We start from the raw sequence: 25,948 nt of genomic DNA on the forward strand, positions 1-25,948 counted from the left end.
AGAAGGGGTGTCAGTTAAATAACTCCCAGCTAGCCTCTAGATGCTGTTCTCTATTATCTGAGCTTAATTCAACAGATATTTTTTTCCATTAATTAAATTTCTTTTTCTATGTTACCTATTTTAGGTTCTATGCCTGATTGTTTCCATGCTGGCTAATAGCATTCCTCCAATTTTCAGGTTAATGCATTTACTGCTTCTGTCCACAGTGGAACCACAAAAGATGTACATGATTCTTGGTAAAGCTTCACATATTTTTTTTAGACCTCTTATGGATGTTGAAAGATCAAAAGAACGAGATCGGCTTTGTTAGGAACACTGCAGAAATGATGGCTGAGGTTGAAAAAATCTACTATTGTATACACATGTCAAAAGCAGAAACAAGGATTAATGGGAAGTATAGTCGAGAACTGCATCAAACCACCTATGTCTGCCAAAGGATGAAGAAACTAGGTAGAAAGCAATTTCAACAGGGGCAGATGGTGACCACCAGCTCATGGGCCACCTACCCAACTTATACCCCAGGCCTAAAAGAAGAGGACAGAGAAGGCGAAGTAAGAATATGTACTAGTTTACACACTAGGTGAGGGAATTTAGACCAATTATTTAATGGAATATTAATGCATATGTATTTAATACATAGAACTATGTGAATAAATAATAATAGTTTTGGGACCAGAGTGTGTTGTTCTCAGTGCGTGCTCATCTATATAATAAAATACCTCCATCCTGTGTCTGAATTGGCTTCGGTACACTGAGTGACAAACCTCTAATTTCTGGGACTATGCCACCACCACAGAGGAATAAGTGAATGGTGGATGTCTCGTTTTTCCCCTCAAAATTTTGTGTTTGCAGTTACCTTTCGGCAGCTAATGGGGAAGGAATGTTGTCACTTACACGACAGACATTTTGGCCAAAAGGTGGCACTGTGGCTACATAGATTTTGGTAAGTAGCCCCCCTCAACATCGTAACTCCGCTTTTCATACCTCGTGAACGACAAATATTGAAAACAGGCTAATTATTTCCCAAACATTAGAATAAAATCAATGCTTCAGGAAGCAACCAATTTGGTAACTGTACTATAGAAATAATCTCTTCTTTATCCTCGCTATAGTGAATCTGAACAACTGAATAAAAAAAACCAGATCGATACCTGAATATGCTGTCAAAGTGCACAGAATATCTCAGTTATGTATGCGTCCTACACATACAGACCACTCCTATTAACTGCTTACTTAGTGGCCTCTGAGGCAAAGAGAGCTTCCTAAGTAACAGTTTTTCAGAGATCCTCTGGTCTGGGATTGACTTTTTTTCATACTTCATCAGCAGAATAAGTATTATCTAATGCTAGTGTTTTACCATCTTACAGACATGATGGCTGGGCACACTCACAAAGACGGATATGTACAGAAACCTAAGCCAAAAGGTTCAGAATCAAACACCCGTGTTTGGTTCATTGTTGAGATGTCCTGGTAAGCCCCGCCAAGCCCAAATGTGAGAAGGTAGAGAGTGATGTCCCAGGCTGTGCCCCACTGCTGGGTTAAGGTGTTGCATATGTCCTGCTGGGACAGGGCTTCACGACAATCTTTGTTAATGTAGACAAATGTTATGTTTAAACTCCATGCCCATGCTCATGTCTGAGTGTGAAATGACAGTACTTCAGTTCAGAGGAGACTTAGGCTCTTTGTGATATGGAGGATGCCCTTTCAGTGGACCCATTAGGTACGTTTAATTAACACCTGTAGTTGTGTTTTCTTAGCTTTCCCGAGTATGTTCATATATGTAAGTCTGGAGCTCTTTACTTTCTAAATATGTTAGCATCAGAGTCATTTAGCCTCTTATAATAATTGACTATCTGAATAATTGCCATTACTCATAAAACAAAAATCAGATACCTACGTGGTTCAACATGTATCATTTGAACCCCCAAACAACCAAGTTTTACATTTTTCTTTAAAAGAGCCTTTGTATTTTCCTGAGTCACGCTCATGTTTGCAAGTACTTTGCTCAGCGACAAGGATACAAAAATATTTGTACAAACAAGTAAAGCCAGTAAAGCAAATGGTGCTGAAAGAAAAGTTAAGAAGGGTAGAAAAGTATATCTAAGACTTCTTAGCTTTAATGCAAGACCGGGTTTGGCTCTTTTAACCAGCAAAAAACACTAAGAATTTAATGTTAATGACCACGGCGTCACTCCTCCTGCGTTCTCCTACTCCAGAGCTTGCACTGGAGAGGGAAGAGTTCTCTCCAGCACTGCAACACCCACCGTCCAAAGAGGATGTTCTGTCTAAATGTGTCACATTTCAGAGGGATGACAATACATTGACAAAGACTGAACGGACTTTTATTAGTATTAATAACTTTCTGTTCTACAGCATCCCTGTTTCAACCCTAGAGCTTTGAGGTTTCTCTCAGCACGTTTGAGATCGGCTCCCTGTCAAAGGGTAAAAACCTTTCCAGAAAAGTCAATTACATTCCCAAGTGCAGATAGTTGTTCTTTCTCAAGGTGATAATTTTCTTGTTGTCCTAAATGTGCTCCTGAAACCTGGGATGGGAAATCAACAAATTAGCGAAAACTGCTTCCCCACCCTCGGACAGAGGGAAAAAATAGGTGAAAAACTAAATAAAACCGCCCTAAACTAAACCAGAAAAAATCTATTAAAAAGAAAAAAACCAGCATCACAAAACGAAGGGTTGTAGGCGCAGCTGGAGGCGAGGCGCGGTGCGGGCCGACCCCGGCGGGGCGGGGGGCGGGGCATCTTGGCGGCGGGGCGCGCGGTGGGTGCCGCCGTCGGGGCGGCGGGTGGAGGGCAGGAAGGGGGAGGGAAGGCAGGAGGAGGGAAGGCAGGAGGTGGGGGGGGCCCCGAGGGGGCGGGCGCGTGCGTGCCCCGGGCCGGGGGTGCGGCGCGGCGCGCGCTGGCTGCAGGGGCTGCCGCCGGGATGCGGCGGGAGGCGTGAGGCGGCGCGGCTGAAGAGAGGAGAGAACGGGCGATGCTCCGCCGCCGCGGCGGCTCCGCGCACGGGCGGACCTAGGAGCGGCGGCGGCGCGCAGAGAGGGACTACGGCTCTCCGGCCGGTGGGCCGGCCGCCACCCCTGCCCCGCCGCGATGGCCACCGAGGTGGTGTGCGGACTCACCTTCCGGCTGCTCCTGCCCCTGTGCCTGACTGCCGGTACGTCCCTCCGTCCGTCGGCGGGTTGCCGGGCGGGTGCGCGTCCCGGGGCCGCGGGTCGTTCTCGCTGCCCGCCGGGCCGACGGCTGGGGTAGGATGCTCCGCTCTCCTTCCTCGCGACTGCTCCCTCATTCCGCTCTTTCCCCAAAACACTTTAAAAGTTAGTCGCTCACTCCATACTTCTGATATGGTTATTGTTGTTGTTGTTGTTACTGTTAAATTTTTTGTTGCTGTCTTTCCGGGAGTGCGGGGCTCGCACGTGTGGCGGGGTTCTGCTCGCTGCGGGGTTCTGCTCGCTGCGGGGTTCTGCTCGCTGCGGGGTTCTGCTCGCTGCGGGGTTCTGCTCGCTGCGGGGTTCTGCTCGCTGCGGGGCTCCGCGGCTCCTCGCTCGGAAAAACAGCCGCCGGCTCCTTTGCCCCGCGTCGCCCCGCATCCTCGAGGAAAGCGTGAGAGAAAAACAGGGTTCCGCGCCCGCTTTCCGGGCATTCTGGTTCACCCACTCCGTTAGGACTTCGGGAGTACTTTTGTAGAAGCGAGGAGTGAGCGTCTTTCAGAAGGAGCAGTTATTTAATTTGCAGAGACTTTCGTGAGGAGATCTGTCTTATTTTGAGGGAGAGGAATTTCGGTTTATTGCGTTACTTAGTAGGCGGCCATCCAAGAAAGGGAACATTTTTGGATGGAGAACTGCGGTGTCCAGCCACGGGTGAATATGTTAATGTTAATCCATGCCCTCCGCGCAATTTGAAAATAAAACTCTGAGTAAGGAAGGCTTACTCCTTAGCTCCCTAGAGTGATGGGCTTGCCCCGAGAGCCCGTTGGACACCGGGGACGATGTCTACCTCCCGCACGGCACGGGCAGAAACCCCTCGGCAGTTAGGTCCGTGTCGCACATCCTTCGCTGACGGCGGAGCGGGGACGGCCGTACCTTGCGCGGCTGCCGGCCTCGGGGAGCAGCTCGCCGTGCTCTCTCGCTGCCCGGCCGGGACAGGGCTGCCGGCGGTTCCCCATCTCCTCCCACCTCAACACACGCCGCCTTCCCAGCCGGAGCTTTGCCCTTGGCTTGCAGCCCCGCGGTGGCCCGGCCAACGCCTCTCCATTTCGGCCTCTACCCTCCTCCCTGCCGGGGAGGTGTCTTGCCCCGGGTGCCCTCCGCTGCCTGCGACTCGCCCTCGGCGCAGAGGCGGCGGGACGGAGGCGTGCAGGTATAGGGTCGCGCCTGGTACCAGCCTGGGTGCAGCCTCTCGCGCGTACACGGGCCGGGAGCAACAAAGCAAGCATTCCCCAATAGCTTGGCGTGAGGCGATGTGGTGGACGCTGTTAGCGGGATGGTATCAAAGGTGAGAGGCAGGTAGCTTTCAGCTGCGCCTACTTTCTGCCTTTTCCAAAGCCCGTGGCCTCCCTGCAGGTGCCCAGCCCCGCCAGGCCCACGGCGGCAGATAAGGAGCCACTGTCTGCTTTGAGGCTGCCCCTGCCTCAAAGTGACCTGGTGTTGATGGTGTGGTGGCCAGTGTATGGGGACACTGCATGTGAAAGAGCTGGGTGGCAGTGGATGGGGCAAGCACTGGGGCTGCCCTCTGGACCAAGGGCTGGGTTGGGCATAGGGCACCTTCTGTTTGAAACCTGTGGGGCACCGTCCATATTTTCTTTAAACTTGTGGAAGATGTTTGGATTATGTGTGAGAAGGAATTTGCTGGAAAGACGTGTGGGGAGAAAGAAAGATTCTAGAAAATAGTGTTCAGGTGGAATTTTTTATGTTACTCTAGTAACATAATATTAAAGTGGCAGACGTAATGTTCTGTCAGGTGCTGAGTCTGGTTCTTGCCAAACTTTCTGTGTCAAATCAAGTACAGATAAAATTGTTTTGCTGCCTTGATTGCTGCTATTTAGTAATGCAGAGGTACTTTTGCATTGCTGAAATACCTCCACAGATGAGAACTGATGTTGTCAGGAATTGCCTATGGTCATAAATCTTATGCATCTGAAGACTAATGGAAATACAAAACTGGAAGGAGGTCTTCCCATCTTCAGTATGAAAAAGAAATCCCACTGCAAAGCTTTTGGTTTTGGATCTAGTGATCTTAGTTGGATTTGAGAGAGGAATCAGTAAATGTGCAAACAGCTTTTCTCTTACCTTAATTTACTGTGTCTGTAGGTGTTACTCTTCTCTCTTTTACAGGGTGTTAGTAGAGTCCTGACTGGGGTGAAACCTAGTTCAGCTACTTCACTTCTCCACTTTTCTTGCATCTGTACCTGAGCTATCCCCGAGTCAATGCTCAAGGCAAGCATCAAGGAAGTATTTCATGGTCTTCTGGAAAAAGGCTTTTTAGAGTTCATATATCAGACTGATAGGTTTTTATATGACTTATGGTGAGGTTACATCCGCAGCTGAAAAGCTGCCATAAGGACTCACTGCGCAGAGTGATGCCTTGTGTCTCCTTCCCCTGTCTGGGCAGTAAATGTGTCTGGCGGTGCCCAAAGGATGGAAATACAGAGTTGTTCTTTCAGTTCAGAATTCACGTGTGTGTAATTTTTAAAATGGCAGATTGCTGTAATTTCTTATTGTGGTATAGCTTGTTTTTCTAAGAGTAGAAAGTAACAAGGTCAGAGAGCCCTGGCGAGATGTGTGTAGGGCAGCTGTGGCAAACTTGTTAAGAATAACACATCTGTTAAGCTGAAAGAAGATTCCTTAAATATTTTAGGAATGGTTAATGCTTTAAATTCTTAATACTTTGTATACTTTATTTTTAAAGTAAGTAAAATTAAATACTGGGGCTAGTTATCTTTGCTGATATGAAATACTTTCCAAGCTTTGATTACTAATGTGTAACTGAGAAAACATCCTTCCTTATATGAATTTTTTAGGATCAGACCTATGACACTGAAGAGTGTATTGTTGTTCAGGTAAGCCTAGATGTATCCATTTAAAGCTCAAGAATGATGCCTCTTGAGTGTCTACTGAAAACAGAAAATTTAACAGGTATACAATGAAAGACTTTGGAGATTGAAAAGCTGGTTGTAGGCTTATGACTTCAAAGTTGATTCACCATCATGTTGTTTTCATGATAAAATCTTATGTTCAGTCTGATGTGAACCTAGAGCTTAAACGATATCACACAAGGTGAAACTGCCTTGAAAATACTGTTTTCTGTAGTAAGACTGAAAAGTTGGATCTGTTGTGTGGTGTTTGCCTTTTTTTTTTGTGTGATGTTTTGTTGTTTGTGTTTGTTTTTAGTGATATTACTGCAAAGTGATGTTTTCCCATACTGTAGTAGTACAATACTGAAAAAACAAATAATAAAGTTGAAGAGGGGGAGCTTTTGGCACTGATGGTGGGAGGGAGATGGGCATTTTGCGTTTTTTTTGTTTGTAAAACTTGAGCCTTGGCATGAACCTGTCTTTTTGTTTGTTCATTTCTCATATGAGCTTAAAACCTGCAAAATGTGATTTGTCCCTGAAGTAAGGCATCAGAACAATCTTTTGCTAATTGCTTTCTTTGGTTTATAAAGACTTGAACCACAATGTTGCGGTTTACATCACTTTGTAACAATTTTTAATTATTTTGCTTTCAATTGTTTTACTTAACATGCAATTCATTAGTTTTCTTTTAAGTAAAATATTATTATTTTCAAGTGGAGTACTGGGGAAAAAAGCACCAAAACTGCTTAGAACAGCTTTCTCTGTTTTTTGACTGAGGCTGCTGGATTGAATGTTATCAGGAAATTGGCATTGGGTGAGCTAGCTGCCTGGCCCATCTGCTTCTGAGAAGTTACACTTGCTTTATGAAGTCTTGAATTTTGACCCAGAGGAAGTAAGAATTGTAGGAGCTTGCAGAAATTTGGATTGTGGTTGATTTAGTTATTGTTTTTTTGTGTGGTTTTGTTTTTTTTTTAGGGAATAAGCAGTGGTATCAATGTTTGGTAAGCAATGGCAGGTAAAAAAATACTTAGTTTTTGTAGGCAACAGAGTTCAGAAATTTATTGGAAGTTTTCACTTGTTTCTTCAGCCAAATCTTTGAGCTTCTGGTAAATATCAGGAATCACTTTTATTTCTCTTTTCAGTGACTGACTCATCAGAATGATATTGGATGAATCAGAATGATCATCTTCTCAGGATATAAACGATACATGACAGAATATTTTTTTAAAGTATACACCTTATTTTTATAAACATGCATCATTCAGTTGTTGAAAGTGCCTCAGAAGGCCCGAGGTCCTTGTTCTGTCTTGGAAAGAAAAAGTAGATTCCAGCATGCTTGTGTGCTCCTTGACTTTTATCCCCAAATTAACAGATACTGGTGAAAACTTTGGAGAGGGGATATCTTCATTGCTACATTAGCAGGTGCTAAAATGCTGCTAAAATTTTATGTTTTAAAGAGTGTTCAGAATGTGAGAGCTGCCTATATGCTTTGATGCTTTATATTATTACAACATTTTCACTGGATAAAGTTGGACAACTCTGTAATATTAAGGCAAATCTGTGGAGGTAGCAAACCATGCCATGCTTGGATTACTGCTTTTTATGTGTTTGTCATTGATTTCACTGGAGGTGGCTGTTTAAAAATAACAGTAACAAGGTGACGTTGTGTTGCAGTTTTCAGGCAAGTGAGTAATTTTATATGCCGATCTGTACAGGTGATGTCAAGGTGATGACAAAGCAAGTTGTGATGCAGGACGGTTCAGACTAGAGGGTGATTAATGTAGTGACATCTCATATGACGGTAAATACATGTGGATAAGTGTGTTTACACACACATTTGAAACATATCTGATATATCAAACTTGAAATATACTTCACATAGTCAATGAGAGCACTGGTTGTTATGCTCTAAAATTGGACACTTACTAAAAAGAAGACAAAGATCAAAATGGGTGGGTTTGGAGGGGGTTTTTTGGGTTTTTTTTTGGTCATTGTAGTGGCACTGGGGGATATTTATCATGATATACTGAAAAGAATGATAGGGAACAGCTAGAGAGATATTCACATAGACTTCCTGTTACATTTTAAAACACTGATGTCCCAGAACACTCATAAAAATGTTAGTCACAGCAACAAAAGGTCTAGGAACCCCTTAATGGGGAACATGCTGGGAAAAAAAATTAACTTGGATGGCAGTTTGCACAAGAGATCTTAAAAGGCTGTTATGTTTCCTTCCGCTTTTCAAATATTTTAGACATTTATCTGGCTGCTTTTATTAAAGGAAGTGTTGCCTAGTTCAATAGGAGCAGGTGAAAGGTGTCAAGAGGAAGATGCATATACAGCCTCGAAGAAGCAACATTTTCCAGGTGTGTAGGCACAGGGTTAGGTTTTCTTGTGCACAGAAAGCAAATGTCATTTCCATCTCCGTGTCTTCCATTTTAGGTCAATTAAGGGCCAGAGAAAAGTGTTCTGAGGGGAGAGAGTCGTCAGCAGTTAACCACGAGCACAGTACTCTCTTCTGCAGTTGTCTTAGGTTGACTGCCTCTGCTTCCCCCTAGCATGTAGGATGGGAAACTGTTTAAAGATATGTCCAACAGAAAAATGGCAATAAAACATTTCTCATTAAGTTCTTACCACCTCCACTTATTCATCCTAACTGTTCTGTTAAGTAACTTGTATCTACTTAATGGTTCGGATGAAATAAAACCAGAATCTGTAAATTTGCAAGATTTAGGGCTTGGCCAGTAGGTAACTTATTCCATGGACAGTATTGAACAATATTGAACAGTATTGGCAATGGAAATCAGTGGGAGGCAGCTGATTGCAGTTACTTGCAGAAAGTGAACAACTTGCATGGTGACTATAGGAGCTGGAAAGCATTTGAATCTTACATTTATAGTGCTCATGGATGTCAGTTGCAAATTGTGTCATTCATGAATTCCACCTCTGTTTTTAAACTGCAGGTACAACACTAAGCCATATCCTGTTGGATTTTTTTTTTTTGTTTAATCAAAGCAGTCAAACCATAACATGAAGTGACAAAACTGGATTCTAGGAACAGATAACTTTTTTTCTGAGGATGTTTCTAAGAGAGGTCAAGGAAGGGAAAGATACTGTTATTGCACCTGTATGTGGGTAGGAATGGTGCTCTCTCATTTCAAGTAGTTTGCTGACAATTAAAAAATGTGAGAAACAAAAATTGTTAGACAGCAGGCTGGAGGGACAGAGTACAACTGTTTTAACCGCTAAAGCACTAAAACAATTTCATGGTGCAGCTTTACTAGCATGTCTGTTGGAGTTGCAAATACAGACTAACTTAAGAATGGCTGTCGCTGTTGAAAGGGCTCTTGGAAGGGAATATTGTTAAATGGATTGTATGTGAGAGAGACTTCAAATCATATTCTGCTTTGTAACAGTAAAATCTTTTTCACATGCTTGTCAAGCTGCTGGATGTTCACACTCCAGCTTTTCTTCTCTATGTCTCATTTCTCTTTCTCTTTTCACATTAAAATGGTAGCCCTTGTGAAGCTGAAGCATCTTATTTCAAAAACAGTTACACTTGAACATCAGTAGCTATTTTCTCCTTTTCTACTGCAGCACTCTTAAGAAACGGCCTGTTAGCCCTCTGTCATGAAAAATGTTAGCAAGTGTTAATTAGTGAAAAAGTCTGTGTAGTCAAGTAGACTGTACAAGCCTTTGGAATATCTTTAGGCAGTTCTAAAGATATTGTTAAGTACAACTTGCTAAGCTAGTAAAAAGGCTGTATAGTGGGGTTTTCGGGGGTTGGTGGTTTTGTTTTTTTTCTGTGCTGTAGCAGATTGATCATTATTTGTAACTAAATCAATCCAGATTTGTTTTCTAGGGTAAAAAATTTCTGTAACATTGCTTTTGTGGTGATGATAGGTCTTCATGCTGTCAGCTTGACAGATCTCTGAAGCTAAGCATGTCAGAAACTGTCCGTATGCAGGTAAGTTTTTAGAAAAAGTGCGGGTGTTGCTGACAAGAATATGATTGACGGAGTCCTCTGATTCTTGTACTGAAAGAAACTGGAATACTGGGGCTTACTTTATCACATAAACCAGCTTAAGATTTTGAATATTAAAAAAAAAAAGTCCACAAGTTGAATTTTATAATGCCTTTGTGTTGAGACATTTGTTAGAAGCATTATCTTTTGATGCATTATGTCCAGGATGTGGTTGAATTAATGCACTTCTCCTGAGAGGCTTACCTGTCCATTTCCCGTCTCGAGTAGACAGTTGTAAAACCTGAATGTCACATTAAGGTTGCTTTTCTGTGTCTTAATTTCTTTTATGTCATTAATTCTGAGCTGCAGTGTTAGCTTTGATAATATCCTGTAGCAATGAATTCCATGGCTGAACTCTTGTGAATAAAAAGGAGTACTCTTTAACTCGTTTTCAGTTTGTTGCCTTAGTAAATAATCCTTTGGATGGGAAAAAGTATGTATAATCACTTAAATCAACAACAGTCTAGTATTCTATTTACTCTAACACTTTAGAATAACATTTGCAAGGCATAAAATCAACCGTTAGGATTAACTGTAGAAATTAACAGCCCTGAGTTTCCTATTAATTGTCCAGGTCTGAAGAGAAAGGGATGAAGATTATGTGAGTGTACTTTCAGTGTAAATAAAGAGTTCTAGGACACTGCTACAATCTGAATCATTAGGCTGTGCAGTGTAGCACTTCTCTGAGCTCACTCATGTAGTCTGCAGTTTGGAAGCTCTTTTGGAAATGAAATAACAGTTAAAGATGTGAGTCTGTGTTTGTGAGTGATACACTAATGGCTCCCTTTTTGGCAAAATATTATAAAGCAGAAATTGCAGACATTACATACTCATGTCTACTGTTTCCAAGCCACAAATTTGTTCATGTAACTTGACAGGACGGTAACTACTGAAGTATCTAAGTAATATTAGAGGGAGGGTCAATTCTACCCCTTGTTCAGAAGTTGCATAGGAGCCTGAAAGTTATTTCCGTACTAGATAAAGGGGTATGTTCTGGAATCTGACTGTGCTAAAGGATATGCAAACCCTATGTGGGTAAAGAGATGCGAAACAAGTGCTGTTTTTTTCCCTAGTCATGATAATATTACTCAATAAACTATTTGTTGAAGGGAAAGAAGATAAATTAGGTCCTGGGTAGCTTGAGGAACAGTGAACTTTTGTTAGCAGTCATGTATTCATTGCAGGTTGAAAGTATACATTTAGCCTTTAAGTTTAGTTTATCTTCTGTTAAATGCAGATTGAGGTTGCAAAAGCTCAGAAAGGCATGATCAGTGAAACCTTTCAGATAGCCAGAGTACCTCTACTTTGTAGTTGGACAGTAAGACTTCTCCAGATTGGTAAATCTTGAACTATAAAATACAACGATGATTATAGAATTAGGAATCACTTATATTCTTGATTTCCTTGTTGAGAAAATCACCTGCTAACTTCTGTCAGACAGTGCCAGTACAGTGCCATTTACTCTGAATTTCATTTTAGTACATGCTCATATGTCGCAAAATGTCTGAAACATGTTTGCATAGTGACTGAACCTGCTTGTGTTGTGTTTTTCTTCACTTGTTATATTTGGGGCTTTTTACATCTTTCAGAATAGCAGTTTCCTGGTCACTTAATCCATAAGCCAAAGGTAAGTGAGGGAAATTTGTCTCTAATCTTGATTTATTTAGAAAACCTTAATAGCCATAAATATTAGCTCATGTTGCCATTTTGTCAGCCTACTTCTATAAGACTATTGTTAGACAGTGTTCACAGCTGTAATATGGTTGCTAGAATGTGTTTAATTCATCAGTCCTTTGCTCAGTGCTTACAATCTTCAAGACCTGTCCTATTTCATGCCTTAATAATGCTGCATTTTTTGACACAGATACACACTAAAATCCACTCCCACAAGACAACAACCTAAAAGAAACTGCATATTTTAACCTTTCAAAACTTTGTCAGAGACCAAATTTTCTGGGTACTGTGTATTGCAGGGCATTTTTAGGAGCACATTTTCAGTTGTGAGCATGGAATTACAATTACCTTTTACATTTATGCACAGTTTTTTGGTAACACTGTTTTCTTTGAAGGCAGTATTCATATTGTTTCTGTGTAGAAAATCAGAGAGAAATACTTATACCTTTTCTAAGTGGCTAGATTATTAAATGGTTTTGATCAGGTTGTAGTGCTGTTGGTCAAAGAAATTCTATTTGGATAGATATGCCACCAGCCAGAGAAGCTGCATGGTATTTTTGATTCTTCCTATTTCATCTTTCTCCTCTAGACATTTAACAAATCTCAAATTAGTGTTTAATTTAGAGAACAAAGATCTGTGAAGTATGACCCATCTCTCATTTGTTAGCTAGATGCTAGGCATGTGTATTTGCAGTATAGTGCTGTATGAAGAATAAATACCACTTCCATAACTTATTTGGAAGAGAATCAATAAAATTTGGATACAACACCATTGCTCTGTTCTTAAAAACAAAGATAAAGAGAAACAAGTTAGCATGTTTTTTTCCCAGTCATTGCAGTGTATAAATGGGCAAAAATCCCTCCATTGTGGTATTTTATTTGGCTCTTTGTGAAATTATGTTTCAACCTTAATCTCCAGAATTCATGCTTTTCACTAAATTTTCTTTTATTTGTAAACTTGTATATAGACTTTGATGTCACATTTTCTCTGATATTGTTAGTTGCGTTGCTCTCAAGTTTGATCTGATCTCTTCTGACAGAGCAACAGAACTCTCTTATGGTTCTAAAGATGCATTTTAACTATTTTCCTACATTCGTGGATTAGGGGTACTCTTTGTGATTTACTTCTGTGATAAATGAGCTTCTCTTTCTTGGCTCGTGTGGCACATCTTTCTTTTCTGAAGCTTTCGTGCTCTTCTTACTGTGTGTTACACTGGTCAGGACCTTTATCTTTGTTGAGCAATAATGTAGGTGTCCTTGTTACTGTAAAAATGAATTTCCCTCCTCAAGAGAGGCCTGTCATTTCCATGGAGTGTAGCTCTGTTCAAATTTTTCCTTATGTGAGCCTACTGCCCTGCTTGTACAGCTTAGCTCAGAGTTTCTCTCTTTCCTTATTGTCAGATGGAACGACTCAATATACAACACAAAAAACACAGTGGATGGAGGAGTAAAACCTACTCAGCCATATAAGTCTTGTTTGCTCTGTACCATGCAAGCCTTAAGTGTACTCCTACCTCCTTTTGAAATAAATCCAGTAATTGACTTCATCTCCATGTTTAATGGCTGGTTGCTTTTAATGGTGGGCCCTGTAATGTTTAGAAGGATTAGCATTCAATTATGTTAATTTTCCATGTTGTTTTGGCAAGTGATGCCTTTGTCATGAGAGAAGCCCCAAGTCTGAGAAAATTGACCCTATTTCATACTTTCTCAACCCAATAGAACTTTCCTTTTTGAGTTCTAATATTTTGATTTGTTTGACCTTGAAACAAAATGTCTCTGCAAAATACAAGAAATACTGTGTTTATATACAATTTTATTGATATAATGTATCTTAAAATATCCATCTGTGCTGTTTAACCTGTCAGCCCTTTTTTCTTAATGAACTGAGCCATCAAACTCAACCATCATACCCGTTAGTGTACAGATATATCAAAACCACTTTCTCATAGCTTTTTATTGTCACCTGCAAATACAGTATCACAGTTGCTTGAATATGTGGCTTCAAATATGTTCCTTATTAATTTGCTGAAAGAAAAAGCAAGCATACTCTTTTTATGCATGTTTAAAAAGATCCTTGCAGTTTATAGTAAAACTTATTGTAAAAACAGCCTTACACTGCGATGTTAAGCAAAAATTGCCTTAAGAGACATTAACCTTATGTGAAATAAGCCACTGCTAATTTGTTTTGGAAACCTCAGTAAGCCATTCCTAATATGTCTTTTTTTTTTTTTTTCATAGCATGGAGACATACCGAGGGGCATAAGGCATCCCTACTGTGCCATTTTGAGGGTCTAGAAATGAGGGTTAGACTAACCATTTCAGTTGATCCCTTCCTGTATAGAAGTCCACATTAAAATGCAGGAAAGAGGCAACGTACCAATTTTGTTTCCTACAACTGGACTGCTCAGTGATGAGCTGTAGTGGCAATAGTAAAGAAATGACAGTAGGTCCTAAATGGTGTGCGCCGGGGGATTAGGATTGTGGAAGAAGGATACCAGGTTATTTCCTGCCTTTATTTTCTGTTACTGTATCTGGGGGAATTCTGGTTTTTTCTTACTACTGTGGAGGAAGTTGTATTCCTGTTGCTCTTGAAATGGAAAAGCAGTATGATTGTTCCAACACTATACAGGATTGCAAACTGTAAGAAACAAGGAAGTCTCATTACCAGAGTGTTCTACCTGCATAATTAATGCACATTAGTCATTGTTGAAATAAAGGAGATAGCTAAGTCATTTAAACTAGCATCTCTTTTGAGGAGAAAGAATAATTACTCCTGTGAGACAAGTAATTCCATAGTTATTCAGTTAGGGTTTCTCATCCATTCTTTTGGAGCAGTTGAGGTTGGCCACTCCTCTGCAAGTTTTCTGCGGTGATGACAGGCTGAGCTCTTCTCTGTCTCTGTTTGTCTCATAGTATTCCGGTCTGGAAGATACCTCAGAAAGTGTCTTCTCCAGTCTCCTGCTCAATGCAACACTGAATTTAAATGTGATTGCTCAGGCCTTTTTCCTGTTGGGTTTTGAAGGTCTCTGAGAATGGAGATCTAGAACCTCTTCCAGTGCTTGCTTAGCCTCACACTGACTGTTTTATCTTTCTTTTCTTTCCCACTTTATATCCTCCTGACTTCAATTTGTGGACATTTTCTCTCAATACGCACCTTTGCAAAGAGCATGGCTCTGTGTTTTGTGTAACTACTTGTTAGGTGTGGAGGGGCTACTGTTAGGTGGGCCTGCAGCCATCTTTTCTTGAGGCTGAAAAAGACCTGGTCCCACAATCTCTCTTCGTGAGGATTGAAGCTCCAGCCCTAACTATCCAGACTTGTTAAAGTTTATCAACATATTTCTTGTCCTGAGAGTAAGGTGGTACTCCAGATATGGTTTATTCCCTTGGCTATGCTGTTGTACAGTCCAGTAGCTTACATTCAATGTCCAATTCAAAACCGTTTTACCATGTTTGAGAAACAGACAGTAGACATTGACCATTTTTATTATTCCTTAAAGGAAAAGAAACCAAAACCCAAACAACCCCAAGCATCTAAGCTGTGTTGAAAGGATCGTAAGTAAAAATAAATTGATGTTGTCTATTGTATCTGAACAGAAGGCTTTGGCTATTCTGTGATAGCCAGGCAGAACTTTTAGGAATTTTTCTGTCTCCTTTTTGATTTAAGGACCAAACTATTTAGTCTTTACAGTAAATCCCACACTCTTTCTCCTCACATGAAAATAGATATCTAAGTACGTTGTTCAAGATGTACTGGTAATGGCTTTTGGTTTTGGTTCTAAACTCTATAGGAGCAGGTCTTGGAAATTCTGCTATAAGGAATTGTTTCTTTAGTCTTTCTAAACTCACTGGTACCTCAGATCTTGAAGACTGCTATTTTCTATTTTTGTCTTTAAAAATAAACAAATTAACCACAACTAGTATCTGTAGGACATGTTCTGATGTGCTGTCTCAACATGTACAATATGCATACAAAGGCTTGAAAACGTCAAATTTGTGTTCGTCAGCTAGAAGTGCTGATTATTAATGATCATTATTTTGTAACATTGGTGCAGTCATCTGTCACTGACTTGCAATTCACAGAATGATGAATTAATATGAGATCTACACCATTTCTTCTCAGTTTCAAGAACTGTCCAATGTTGGCATTCTCTAAGGGGCTAACCAGCCAGTAAATTATTGGCATTATTTTTCCAGGAATCACACTCACATACTTGAATATTTTTAATTAGTCAGTATTCCTTGTTACTCTGCAAATCGCTGACAGGTAATTTGTTTTAAAACCACAGGAAAAAAAAAAAATCAGTTCTGCATGTTTCTATATTGCATTCTTTTCTCCTAAATGATCTCCATCTTATGTGGTATTGACAAATTACTTTTAACAGTAGTTATTTTACTGTTTAGTTGCAATTTTGAAAGACATGTTTGAAAAGCTGGCTTGCATTTTAGGTATATGAAACACTTGGTGCTAGTCATTCACAGAATCTGTTGTACTAGGTTTTATAGATCCTACAGAATGAATTGTTTCTAAATTTTTGAGTGAAAATGGCAAGATTTATGTATTTCTTTGGCTGTCGTGTTTAGTTAGCTTTGCTGCCTTTAGAAGGTCAACCCACTATGTATTGAAAATTCTCTCTCCCCTAACCTCTTTCTTTCTACAAGAAGCACAGGAGAAGTTGTGGTTAAACCATATGAAAAGTTGAATTGTTCACTGTGTGTAGCATCACTCACCTTCATTTGATAAAAGGCCAGTTACTGATACCAGAAGTTACATGTGACTATACATTTTTTTTTCTTCTGTTCCACATATGGCTGCCCTTGGGTAAGATGATGTCAGCATGGAAAGTAATAACTGATGTAGTATACTTGTAGCCACCCAGATGACTTTTCTTGGGCCTATTTATGCTGTTAACCGTTGTAATTGTGGGAAATGTCCTCATGTGTTCCTAGTTTAACATCTGCGTTTTTCACTGTCTGCATCTGTTGCTCCTTCTGTTCTTTGAAAGATTAACACCACCCCTGTGCAACACTACAAATAAAATATGTGCTATGTCATCTGGGCATATCATTGCAGAAGCATCACACTCAATTATTCTTTTCATTTGGTTGCCTAATTTGACAGCCTATTTCATCCTTGCGCAAACTGGTGTTTTATTGTGAGACCACCTTATTTTCTAAATTTGAAACATTTACAGAATATATTTATATGTACAGGGAAATACTAAGCTAGTGTGTGTTTTGAAAGGTGGTCTAAAAAATATTGGTAATTTTAGCTTATAACCAAAATGTTCAAATATTTCTGATATTCTGTCAAGTAGCGTGTGTACCTCTACCAGCATGTAGGTAGAAGAAGAGTTAAAGATGTGCCCAACTCTCAGAATTGCCAGGATCTATGTAATTTACTGAATCATAGTACTTGGGGGTATCTATCCTTTTGCAAATCAGACCTGGCAAGTTTCCTGTTTGCATCCAACGTCTGTGTGTGAGGAATGAATAAGATCTTGCAGAGATGGGGAGAAGGAGCATGCTGCAGAATAGCATTTTACAAATTTGTATTACTACTAAATGTTGAAATGTGAATGAAGGTAAACATATGCTATTTTCACATATAAACACCTTTTTTTCCTTGATGATGGGGTTAAAATGTGCTCAGGTAATTCATTCTGTTAGCAACTCTTTTTACTAGAATTGATACACTTTTACTGTTTGACATGCTGATGTTGGTAGCTAGGATTGATACACTTTGGTTGCTTAATTGATTTTAAAACATCACCTTTCAGTTCATCAGATTCTTTAATGCATAATACAAATTGGGCGTTTATTTAGTTTTTTTTAATTTTTTGTTTCTTAAAGTAATGATTCCTTAGGCAATTGTCCAAGAACACATGCTGCCAGTGCCAGAAGGTTACTCAGAAAGGCCAGTGTCTTCAGTCCATGAGTTAGGTAACATTTAACATGCCATTTCATCTTATTGAAGTTGAGTAAATCGGAGGAAGATGTAAACCAAAATTAGAAATAAATTGCTGTTGTTGCTGTGTTATGTAAATTGAGATAACTAGCTTGTCATTCCCTTAATTTCTGTGGTATGTTTGCATCTAATTTGATTATTCTTTAAAATGTTTTAGATTCACCCTCAAAAGTCAGCAGTAGCAGTCTGTGGTTAGTGTAAGACCGCAAATTATGTCAATAAATTAATGATGTTAATAGATTAATGATGTCATGGGTGTACATAAACAGAGGAGAAAGAGACATTAGGAATGCAGTCATGAGCACAAAAGAAGGAAAATGTCTTTCATTAAATGGTTAATGAAAATTACAGAAGATACTGTCAGTGGTGCTCGAAGAGCTACTGATAGCACAGTGGAGTGAAATTGTTTGTTTCACATTGTTTTTTTTATCAAGACCCTTCAAGGTTCACTGCCACAGGCTGTAACATCATTGTCCCTCCTGACAAACAAGGAAAAAAGATTCCTTGGGCTAGCTAAGTAATCTCTTCTGATAGCCTTTTTCCATCGTCTTTTTAATTTTTTCATCTGTTCCTATCTAGCTGTATTCAGAATAACAGATTTGGGGCCCTCGGGGATGTTGAGTGTTCTGAACAAAAACACAAGTAAATTGCCTTAATCATTTAATATCCTACTTTCCTTTATGTGTTTTTGTTGATAACCATGCAAAGCTTGCTTCTTTCATTGCAGTTCATCCCAGCTCCCTGTCTGTTAGTTGTGTATTATAGTATAATTAAGCTCATTATATATTTAGATCACTTCTACAATATCAATTACTAATAAGCTAGAAGTAACATAATAAGAAGTCTGATAGAATTCACCAGCTTCGCTGCCAGTCTCTGGACACACTCCAGCACCTCAATATCTTTCTTGTAGTGAGGGGCCCAGAACTGAACACAATATTCGAGATGCGGCCTCACCAGCACTGAGTACAGGGGCTTTATCACTTTCCTGCTCCTGCTGGTCACACTATTTCCAATACAAATGGCCTTGACCTTGTAGCATTTGAGTCTCTGTGTCTCCATTGATTTCTTGTGAGTTTTGAGTGGTCAGCATCCAGCAGTAACTGTATGTCCTCTTTTTTGGAAATAATGTTAGCCAAATATAGAATGGATAGTGCTATCTGTCTTATAATTTAAAGTTATAGCAAAGATGTGTTAGAACTGCTCTCTTTGAGTCACAATTACTAAAAGTGTAGTATCAAACAATTATATCCTAGTAATTTAAATGATGCTGCTGTAAGAGAAATCAGAATCCTTTGCCGTTATTTAATAGGAAGGAAAAAAGGTTTCTTAGGTATATGATAGAGTTCTGGTAAGTGGTTTCTTTCAATGCACCCCAAGAAATCTGTAATTAGGGTTATGATCAAAAGAAAAACAATTTGAGAAAACGTAATTGTTTCATATGCACACCTCATTTACTCATGATACAACACTAAGAATTTAATTAAGATACGCTATTCATTAGATACCTGTAAGACACGACTGAGTACTGTGATATGTATCACATTTTTTTGCTGGCTTCCTAGAAAGTAGAAATGGAAGGATTTGTCATTCAAAGGATCTCTCTGCATGGATGGGTTAGCAAATTCAAAGTCCCTGTGCAAGAGCTAGCTGGCTACAGTGGGACAAAACAAGGTAATAAAAATTGTAAAAAGCATAAATATGTTCACAATGATGTGAGAGAGAAATTTACTGTGGCTGAACCTGGAAAAGCGTGAAAGCAGTTTGTATGGTTCAGAACATGACCAGCAACACTGAAAATGTCTGATGGCTGGAGGGTCAAAGGCATGTGCAGAAAATAACCCATGTGCTTACATCATCTTTCACTGATGCTGCATCAGCAGGCATGGTATCTGCCTGGTCTTCTAGTGTCTACTAAAAACATACATGAGAAGTGATGGGGAGAGGACAGTGTCTTTCTTTCTGAAGATCTCTCTTGGCAACTTGTGAATGATTTTTGTCTGTTAATTTTTTTAAACTCTCAGAAGGATTTGCTTATTTGTTTGTTTTTCTTACAGTGTTTGTGTAAACATCACCAGATAAACTGACTAGTTTATTTGCTGGGATGATGTTTGCACTGTTTCTCTTATAGAGAACAGCACATTGTAATGAGAAGTCCAGTTACATCTTCTATGCAGTAGTAATGGATTATCTTGCTGGTTATGTTGCATTTGTGACATTACTGAATTACTTTATGTATAGTGAAGTAAATCAACTTTCAAAAATGTGAGAGTGTAGATGTGCCTAGTTTTATTATATAGTCTTAATTTCTTTTGTGATAAGGACTGTAAGTGTCGCAGAGGTATAAATGAATGTTTGCACTAGCACTAGAATTGGTAGGTGGAAGAGTTTTACCCTATGTTATCCTCCTAGATGGCATTAGAGAGAAAAGGTGTCTCTTAAGTGTGAGAGAGCAGAACATTAAAAATTCAGGTCTAGTGGTGGGAATGGATCTCTTTTTTTACATAACCAGACGGTATGTGAACTCACAGAGGATGCATTTGAAAGTATATTTCAAGTATCTGGTGGGTGAAATTAAACTTTCAGCTGAAGATAAGCAGATTTCCTTTAGTCCACAGTAAAATACTGTATTATTTTGTTCAGTTGTGGGAGGATACAGATATTTTATTTATCCTTCTAGTGTTATTGTGCACTAGCTGATCCTTCTGTTTATGTTACAAGTCTTATTTAATGATTTTGGCAAAAATGAGGAAATGTAATTACTCAACTTTGCCTGCAGTGATTGACTAAGCAGGACAAGTGCCTACTGCCACACAGCTATTTTTATGGTGGTTGTTAGTGTAAATCTTGATGATCAGTAAAGTGTCTAGGACTTAGATAAGTATTGTGCCTGATTTTCCTTGATATTAATGTGTACAGAAGTTAATAATATTTATATGTGTAGCATTTTTTTTTTTGAGTGAGGCTTTTATGAAGAACCAAGATAGATCAAAGTACCAAGATGGGTGGCTGTTGTTTTGAGCAGATTTCAGAAGAATAAATATTCATCTGAAGCTGTTACTTTGTTGGTTTTTTGCCTTTCTCCTTTAGAAACCACATGCACTTGTGTCAGAGCTGGTCTGCTTCTGAGCTTTCTGTTTTTCTGAAAGAGCTGTGGCTTATAGGGATTATATTGATGTGACTCAAAAAAAACCAGTCACCTTCAGTGGAAGCAAATTGAGTTACACTTGAAGAAATACAAATGAAGTGTAATTTACTGACCTGCTGAATGTCAAAGGAGAGAGCCATTAATGAGGAAGATAATTATATAATAATATAATTGTAATGAGATCGTGTGTTTCAGAGTATTTTAAGGTCATTTTATGATGGATTTGAAGGCAGGCAGATAAGGGCAGTTAAAGAATAGAAAAGAAGGCAAGTTGAGTAGGGAAGATGCGAGCATAGAAAATAAGGAAGATGTTAGTAGATTAAGAGATGGTGTAAGAAGTGATTAAGAGTGAAGAAATCAGTGACTGTCTTATGAGAAAATGAGTAAATGGGCTCAAAGAGATGAATGATGTTTGGAAGCAGGCTAGGAAGATGAAGAAAACAGCCAACTAAGCTATCTGGGAAACTGATATGAAAACCAGCAAATAACACTGTCAGTAGAAAGTATGTTAGTCATGGTGGCCAGCAAGAATGTGTGAATCCTAGAAATGACAAGACTTCCTTAGAGGACTGAATGTAGCAGAAGGGATGCAGAAATAGAGAATCAAAGATCATATCCAGACTAACAGGCAGTGAAAACAGAGGTGGAAATCCAGAATGACTAACAAAGGTTAAACTTCAAGCTCTTCATGGAGCCTTGATTTGAGTAAGACCAGGCATCCAAGAAGAGATGTCATGAAATACGTGAGCTGATGCTGAAAGGAGGGAGTGGGGAAGTTTATGTACCTGGAAATTATTGAGGATGGAATTTGGTAGTTTGGGTTTTTTTTTTTTTTTTTTTTTTTCAAGGGGTGAAGGATGTTACTGTGGAGATCATGATCTGGTTTTGTGACTTACATCAGCTTCTAGTGCTCAGAGTAATGTGCTTTTCCCAGAGATGATTGAAATTGTGAAAGGATCTGTGGTAAATATTCTTTCCTTTTGTAACTTGGCAAAGGTACAGACCTGTGTGCTTTGGGAATCAACTGATTCTGGCTTGCATTTAAAAAAAAATGAAAAAACCCCATAAAAGCAAGTTGTCTGTTGTCCTAGTGTAATTTTTTGTTTCATCCTAAAAGTTATTCCTAAATATAGTTTCCTTCCATGTTCCTGCTCTTCCTCTCTCCATCATGCATCGTTCTTTGGGCTTTGTAGTCCATGGACATCTCTGGGATGCTCAGGAGTCTCCATTCCTGCTTTTGTCCTTCCTCCTTCTCCTCTCTTCTGCCCCCCACCTTTGTATGTGATGTCTCCAGGATGATGGAAATAATGGTTTTGACAGCCTAGGACTGATTTCTCAATTTGATCAAAGTAGTAGTGTGAGTTGCTATGGGAGGCTTGACTTTAAAAAGCAAAGTAGAGCAACTGCCTGACTTGGAACTCCTTGTGCTTTCCATGTTCTGCTGGACACTGACCCTGAGATGTAGTCCCAGCATTGCATGTGGTGGGGTGGCTGTGGGCTGGGAGATTGTCACTCACAAAGACAGTGGTCCCTCAGCAGGTCTTGGTGCCCAGGTCTGAGCACTCGCTGAGATCTGCTCAGCAGAGATGGGAGCTTGCTTCCCAAGCACAGAGAGCCCTTCACAGCTCTCCAGCCTGAGTCCTAGGGTCCTTGGGGCTGCTGGTGTGTAGCTCAGAGTGTGTGCTGGATTGTGCCCTCCTGGGAGTGTGCTGAATGTCACAGGCACGACAAGCCCTGCCTCATCCTTGGTGGAGAGAGATCCTGGCTTCTCCAGCTCCCCAATAGTGTGTCAGCATTCACATGTGGCCACTGTTTATCATGATTTGCTACTTAGGGCAGTGGTGATCTGTGCTATTCTTCTGTCTTAACTGTATTGCACAGTGAGCCCAAGGTTGCTGGGTTCAGCAGGCTCTGAATTAGGCAGTCAGCCAATGTCAAGTACATTCTCATTTTATGAGTCAGCGGCTCTCTGTTTTGTTAAAGTGATGGCGAATCCTATCAGCCCCAGTCAGTCAGTAATGGTGGTTCTCTTGCCCAGGGAAGAGTGTTCAGTCTTATATCTCTTAGTTGTATTTCATTTTTACTTTAAGAGAAATATGCTCTTTCTTACGCTTTGTAACAACTTTAATAAGAAACAATGTCATGACCACATTGACACACTTCTTATAAATTAACTACATTGTTGCATTTTTCAGGAAATTTGATTTTTTTTTTCTTGGGAATGTTATTTTAGTCAAGTCTTGCAGGGTTATTACCTTCTCATTTCTAGGATTTCAGTGGTCTTGGAGACAAAAAACCTACAGAACTTTTGAACGCTTGTTAGCTTTCAGAGTCTTGCATGCTACTGTGTTTGAAAAATGGAGCATGTTTATCTAGACAATTGTGAAGTACTGAAATGAAGCTAGGCTGTAATGCCCTTGGGACTCCTTAGCCTTTTCTCTACTGTGAGGCTGTCTTTGCTAGAAGTTGTTGACTGGTTGTTTTGTTTCTCTATTTCTTTGTAGTTATCTTAGAAGAGCTTTGACTGCTAGTGTGGGCTGATTAGAACAGTTTTCACTAAACATATTGCTTTGATTTGATATATGCAAATTTACATTTAAGTCAAACAACTGAGTAGTGAAAAATGAATCACCTTAATTTTTAGAAAGTACTAAATCATGTGTCTTGCTTTGTTCAAAGGTATCTGACAGTAGATTTTCTGGGGTTTTTTTCGGGGGGTTTTTTTTTTTTTTTTTTGGTGAAGATGACTGCAGCCTGTGAACAGAAGGAGGAATTTTGCCCATCTATGTTAATGTGAAAAGTGTATAGTCAGGGATTGTATGTATTTGGAGGAAAAGGTAAATTTATACTGAAGTTGAGAGGGAGAACACAGAAGTAAATACATGAAGGGAGTCACTAACTGGAGAAGAGGCCATTTATTGATTTGGCAGGAAGAAGGAACAAAGCTTTGAAAGGGAAGGATTTATGTTAATGGAGTAATGCATCTTCAGATTTGCTTGTTAAGAGTGCCTTATAATAAACTGTCAGTAGGGTCAGAGTACCTCCTCCATGGCTGTATCAATTTGTTTTGGATTCTTGGTTCTGAAAAAATCAGACTTTTACATGCAAAACAATAATTCTCAGGCTAATTATGCATTTGGTCAGCATTTGCTTGGGTATAACTTATTTTGCCCATAGCAACATGGTGTTAACATGTTTTAAAGTGTATGCATAGAACTGCTTGTATATTTGCATGTATAAGTAAGGAAGTCTGCTTTAGAAACCTTTATGGCTATCAGTGGCTCAGTAAACCTAGGCAATGAAAAGTTGTGTTTTAGATCTGTTCTTACGGGACACTGTTGTCATGTTTCTTTCACCATACGTAAGTTGTCCTGTAAGACTTTTAGAAGGTGCTGTTCTTACTACTTGTTTTGTTGTTAAAGTTGCAAAATGCTAGTAACAACTAAGTGCGCTTTCTGTTCGCACTCCAAGGAATACTGTATATGTTAACAAGAAACAGCTATGAAAAATGCATGGAGTGCCAGGAACTACTGCAAAAAGGGTACTATAAACAGAACCATGATAACCTGGTACATTTAGAGGGATTCTTTCTGTGGTAAAACATCATCCCATCTTGCTGACAAGAAAGAAAAAGAAAAAAGCCCCTCTTTCTCTCTGTCAGCTATCTACATGTGTTCCCTCAAGTCTGCCATCATTTTTTGTTGTTGCTGTTAATTTGCATATCAGCACTGCACTTAAGATGTATTTTGTGATAGCCCATTTTTGTGTATTCTATGTTTGATCTAGACCAGGCAGAAAGCTGGCTTCTTTGGGGACCTTGTGATTCATAAATGTGTTCTGCTTCCATGGACCAAGTCAATGTATGGTCTCCACACAAATATGCCAAACTCACCTTGAAAACCAAACTTTTGTTTGCCCTTCTTTCAGGTTCCTTGGGAATGCTTTTCCAGGCCTTCCATCACCCTTGCAAGGGTAAAACCCCATTAACTCCCAATGAAAATCTTTTCATAGCCAACCTGTGCCTTTTTTATTGAAGTGCAAAAAAAAAAAATCTTTAGTAAAAAAATCTTTAGTATAAATAGCTTTTATTCACTCTTGGCTTTATTCTCCTGCCTGTTACATGTTTACAGACACCTGGTATTTTATCTGTGTTTTGTTTGTCCAAACAGTTTGATCTCTTTTATTGTGCTCTAAGTCTTTTTTTCTATTCCTCTGCCTTACTTTGGATTGAAGAAGGCTAACTAAAACTTGTTCTCACCTATCTAGATGAGGTTTTACCAGTGATTGATATAATTTGATACCTCTTTCCTGTACTAGAGAAGCTGTCTTTTACTAGAGACTTTTATTTCAGTATAGCTGTGTTATACAGGTTTTGTTTGATCTGCTAATAGAGCAAACACTGTTGTTTATAGCAACCCAGCCACACTTTCACCAGCTTGTTTTGTTGACATTAAGTATAAAGTAATTCTTTTTTGGGGTTACTAAATATAACCCCATTCCTGATCTTTCAGTCCTTTCAGGATCATGCACTTCTTGGAGGCTGAAATTTCTTCATATTGACTGTACTTCATAGCTCTGTGTTATTAAGCTTCATTTTCACTCATATTTCAATTGCTAAGTCAACTTAAAAAATAGTAAAGCCCATGTCAAGATTTGTCCTTGAGGAACTCTGCTAATGACCTTTCTGCAGCTGGAAAGTACTTCCAGCATTACTCAGATCACGTCTTCTGTAGCTACTTCTATTTTATACTTTTAACAACATTTTATACTTTTAACTTTTAAGCAACAGGATTTTATTGTTCTTTATCATGTTGTGTTTTGTACCCAATGAGGATTTTAATTGGAAATCTGCCCCCACAGTTTTTTCCAGATGGTGATACTATTTCTTAGTCAATGGATTGAGCTAATTCAGCTCTGCCTCTTTCACCAGACTTAAGTTATCATGCTGGCAATAAAAATACCAGTTAAATATATTGCTGAGTGGCAGCAAGGCATGACCAGTGGAGCTGTCAGATGTGAGGGTCTTATATTATGCAGGCTATTTACTTACTG

At 39.6% G+C, this 25,948-nt stretch overlaps 1 protein-coding gene across 1 annotated transcript in view; it reads left to right on the forward strand.

The window, feature by feature from the left end:
- Positions 1-2,961: 2,961 nt before the first annotated feature.
- The window catches only part of PIEZO2 (piezo type mechanosensitive ion channel component 2), a 318,044-nt gene continuing 295,057 nt past the window's right edge, over positions 2,962-25,948 (forward strand). The window contains exon 1 of the mRNA XM_061994704.1: positions 2,962-3,169. Coding sequence (XP_061850688.1) covers positions 3,106-3,169 — 64 coding nt within the window. The 5' untranslated portion in view covers positions 2,962-3,105. The remainder of the gene's footprint in view (positions 3,170-25,948) is intronic.

The sequence above is a fragment of the Colius striatus genome, chromosome 4 (genome assembly GCF_028858725.1).
Source record: "Colius striatus isolate bColStr4 chromosome 4, bColStr4.1.hap1, whole genome shotgun sequence".
NCBI classification, from domain to species: domain Eukaryota; kingdom Metazoa; phylum Chordata; class Aves; order Coliiformes; family Coliidae; genus Colius; species Colius striatus.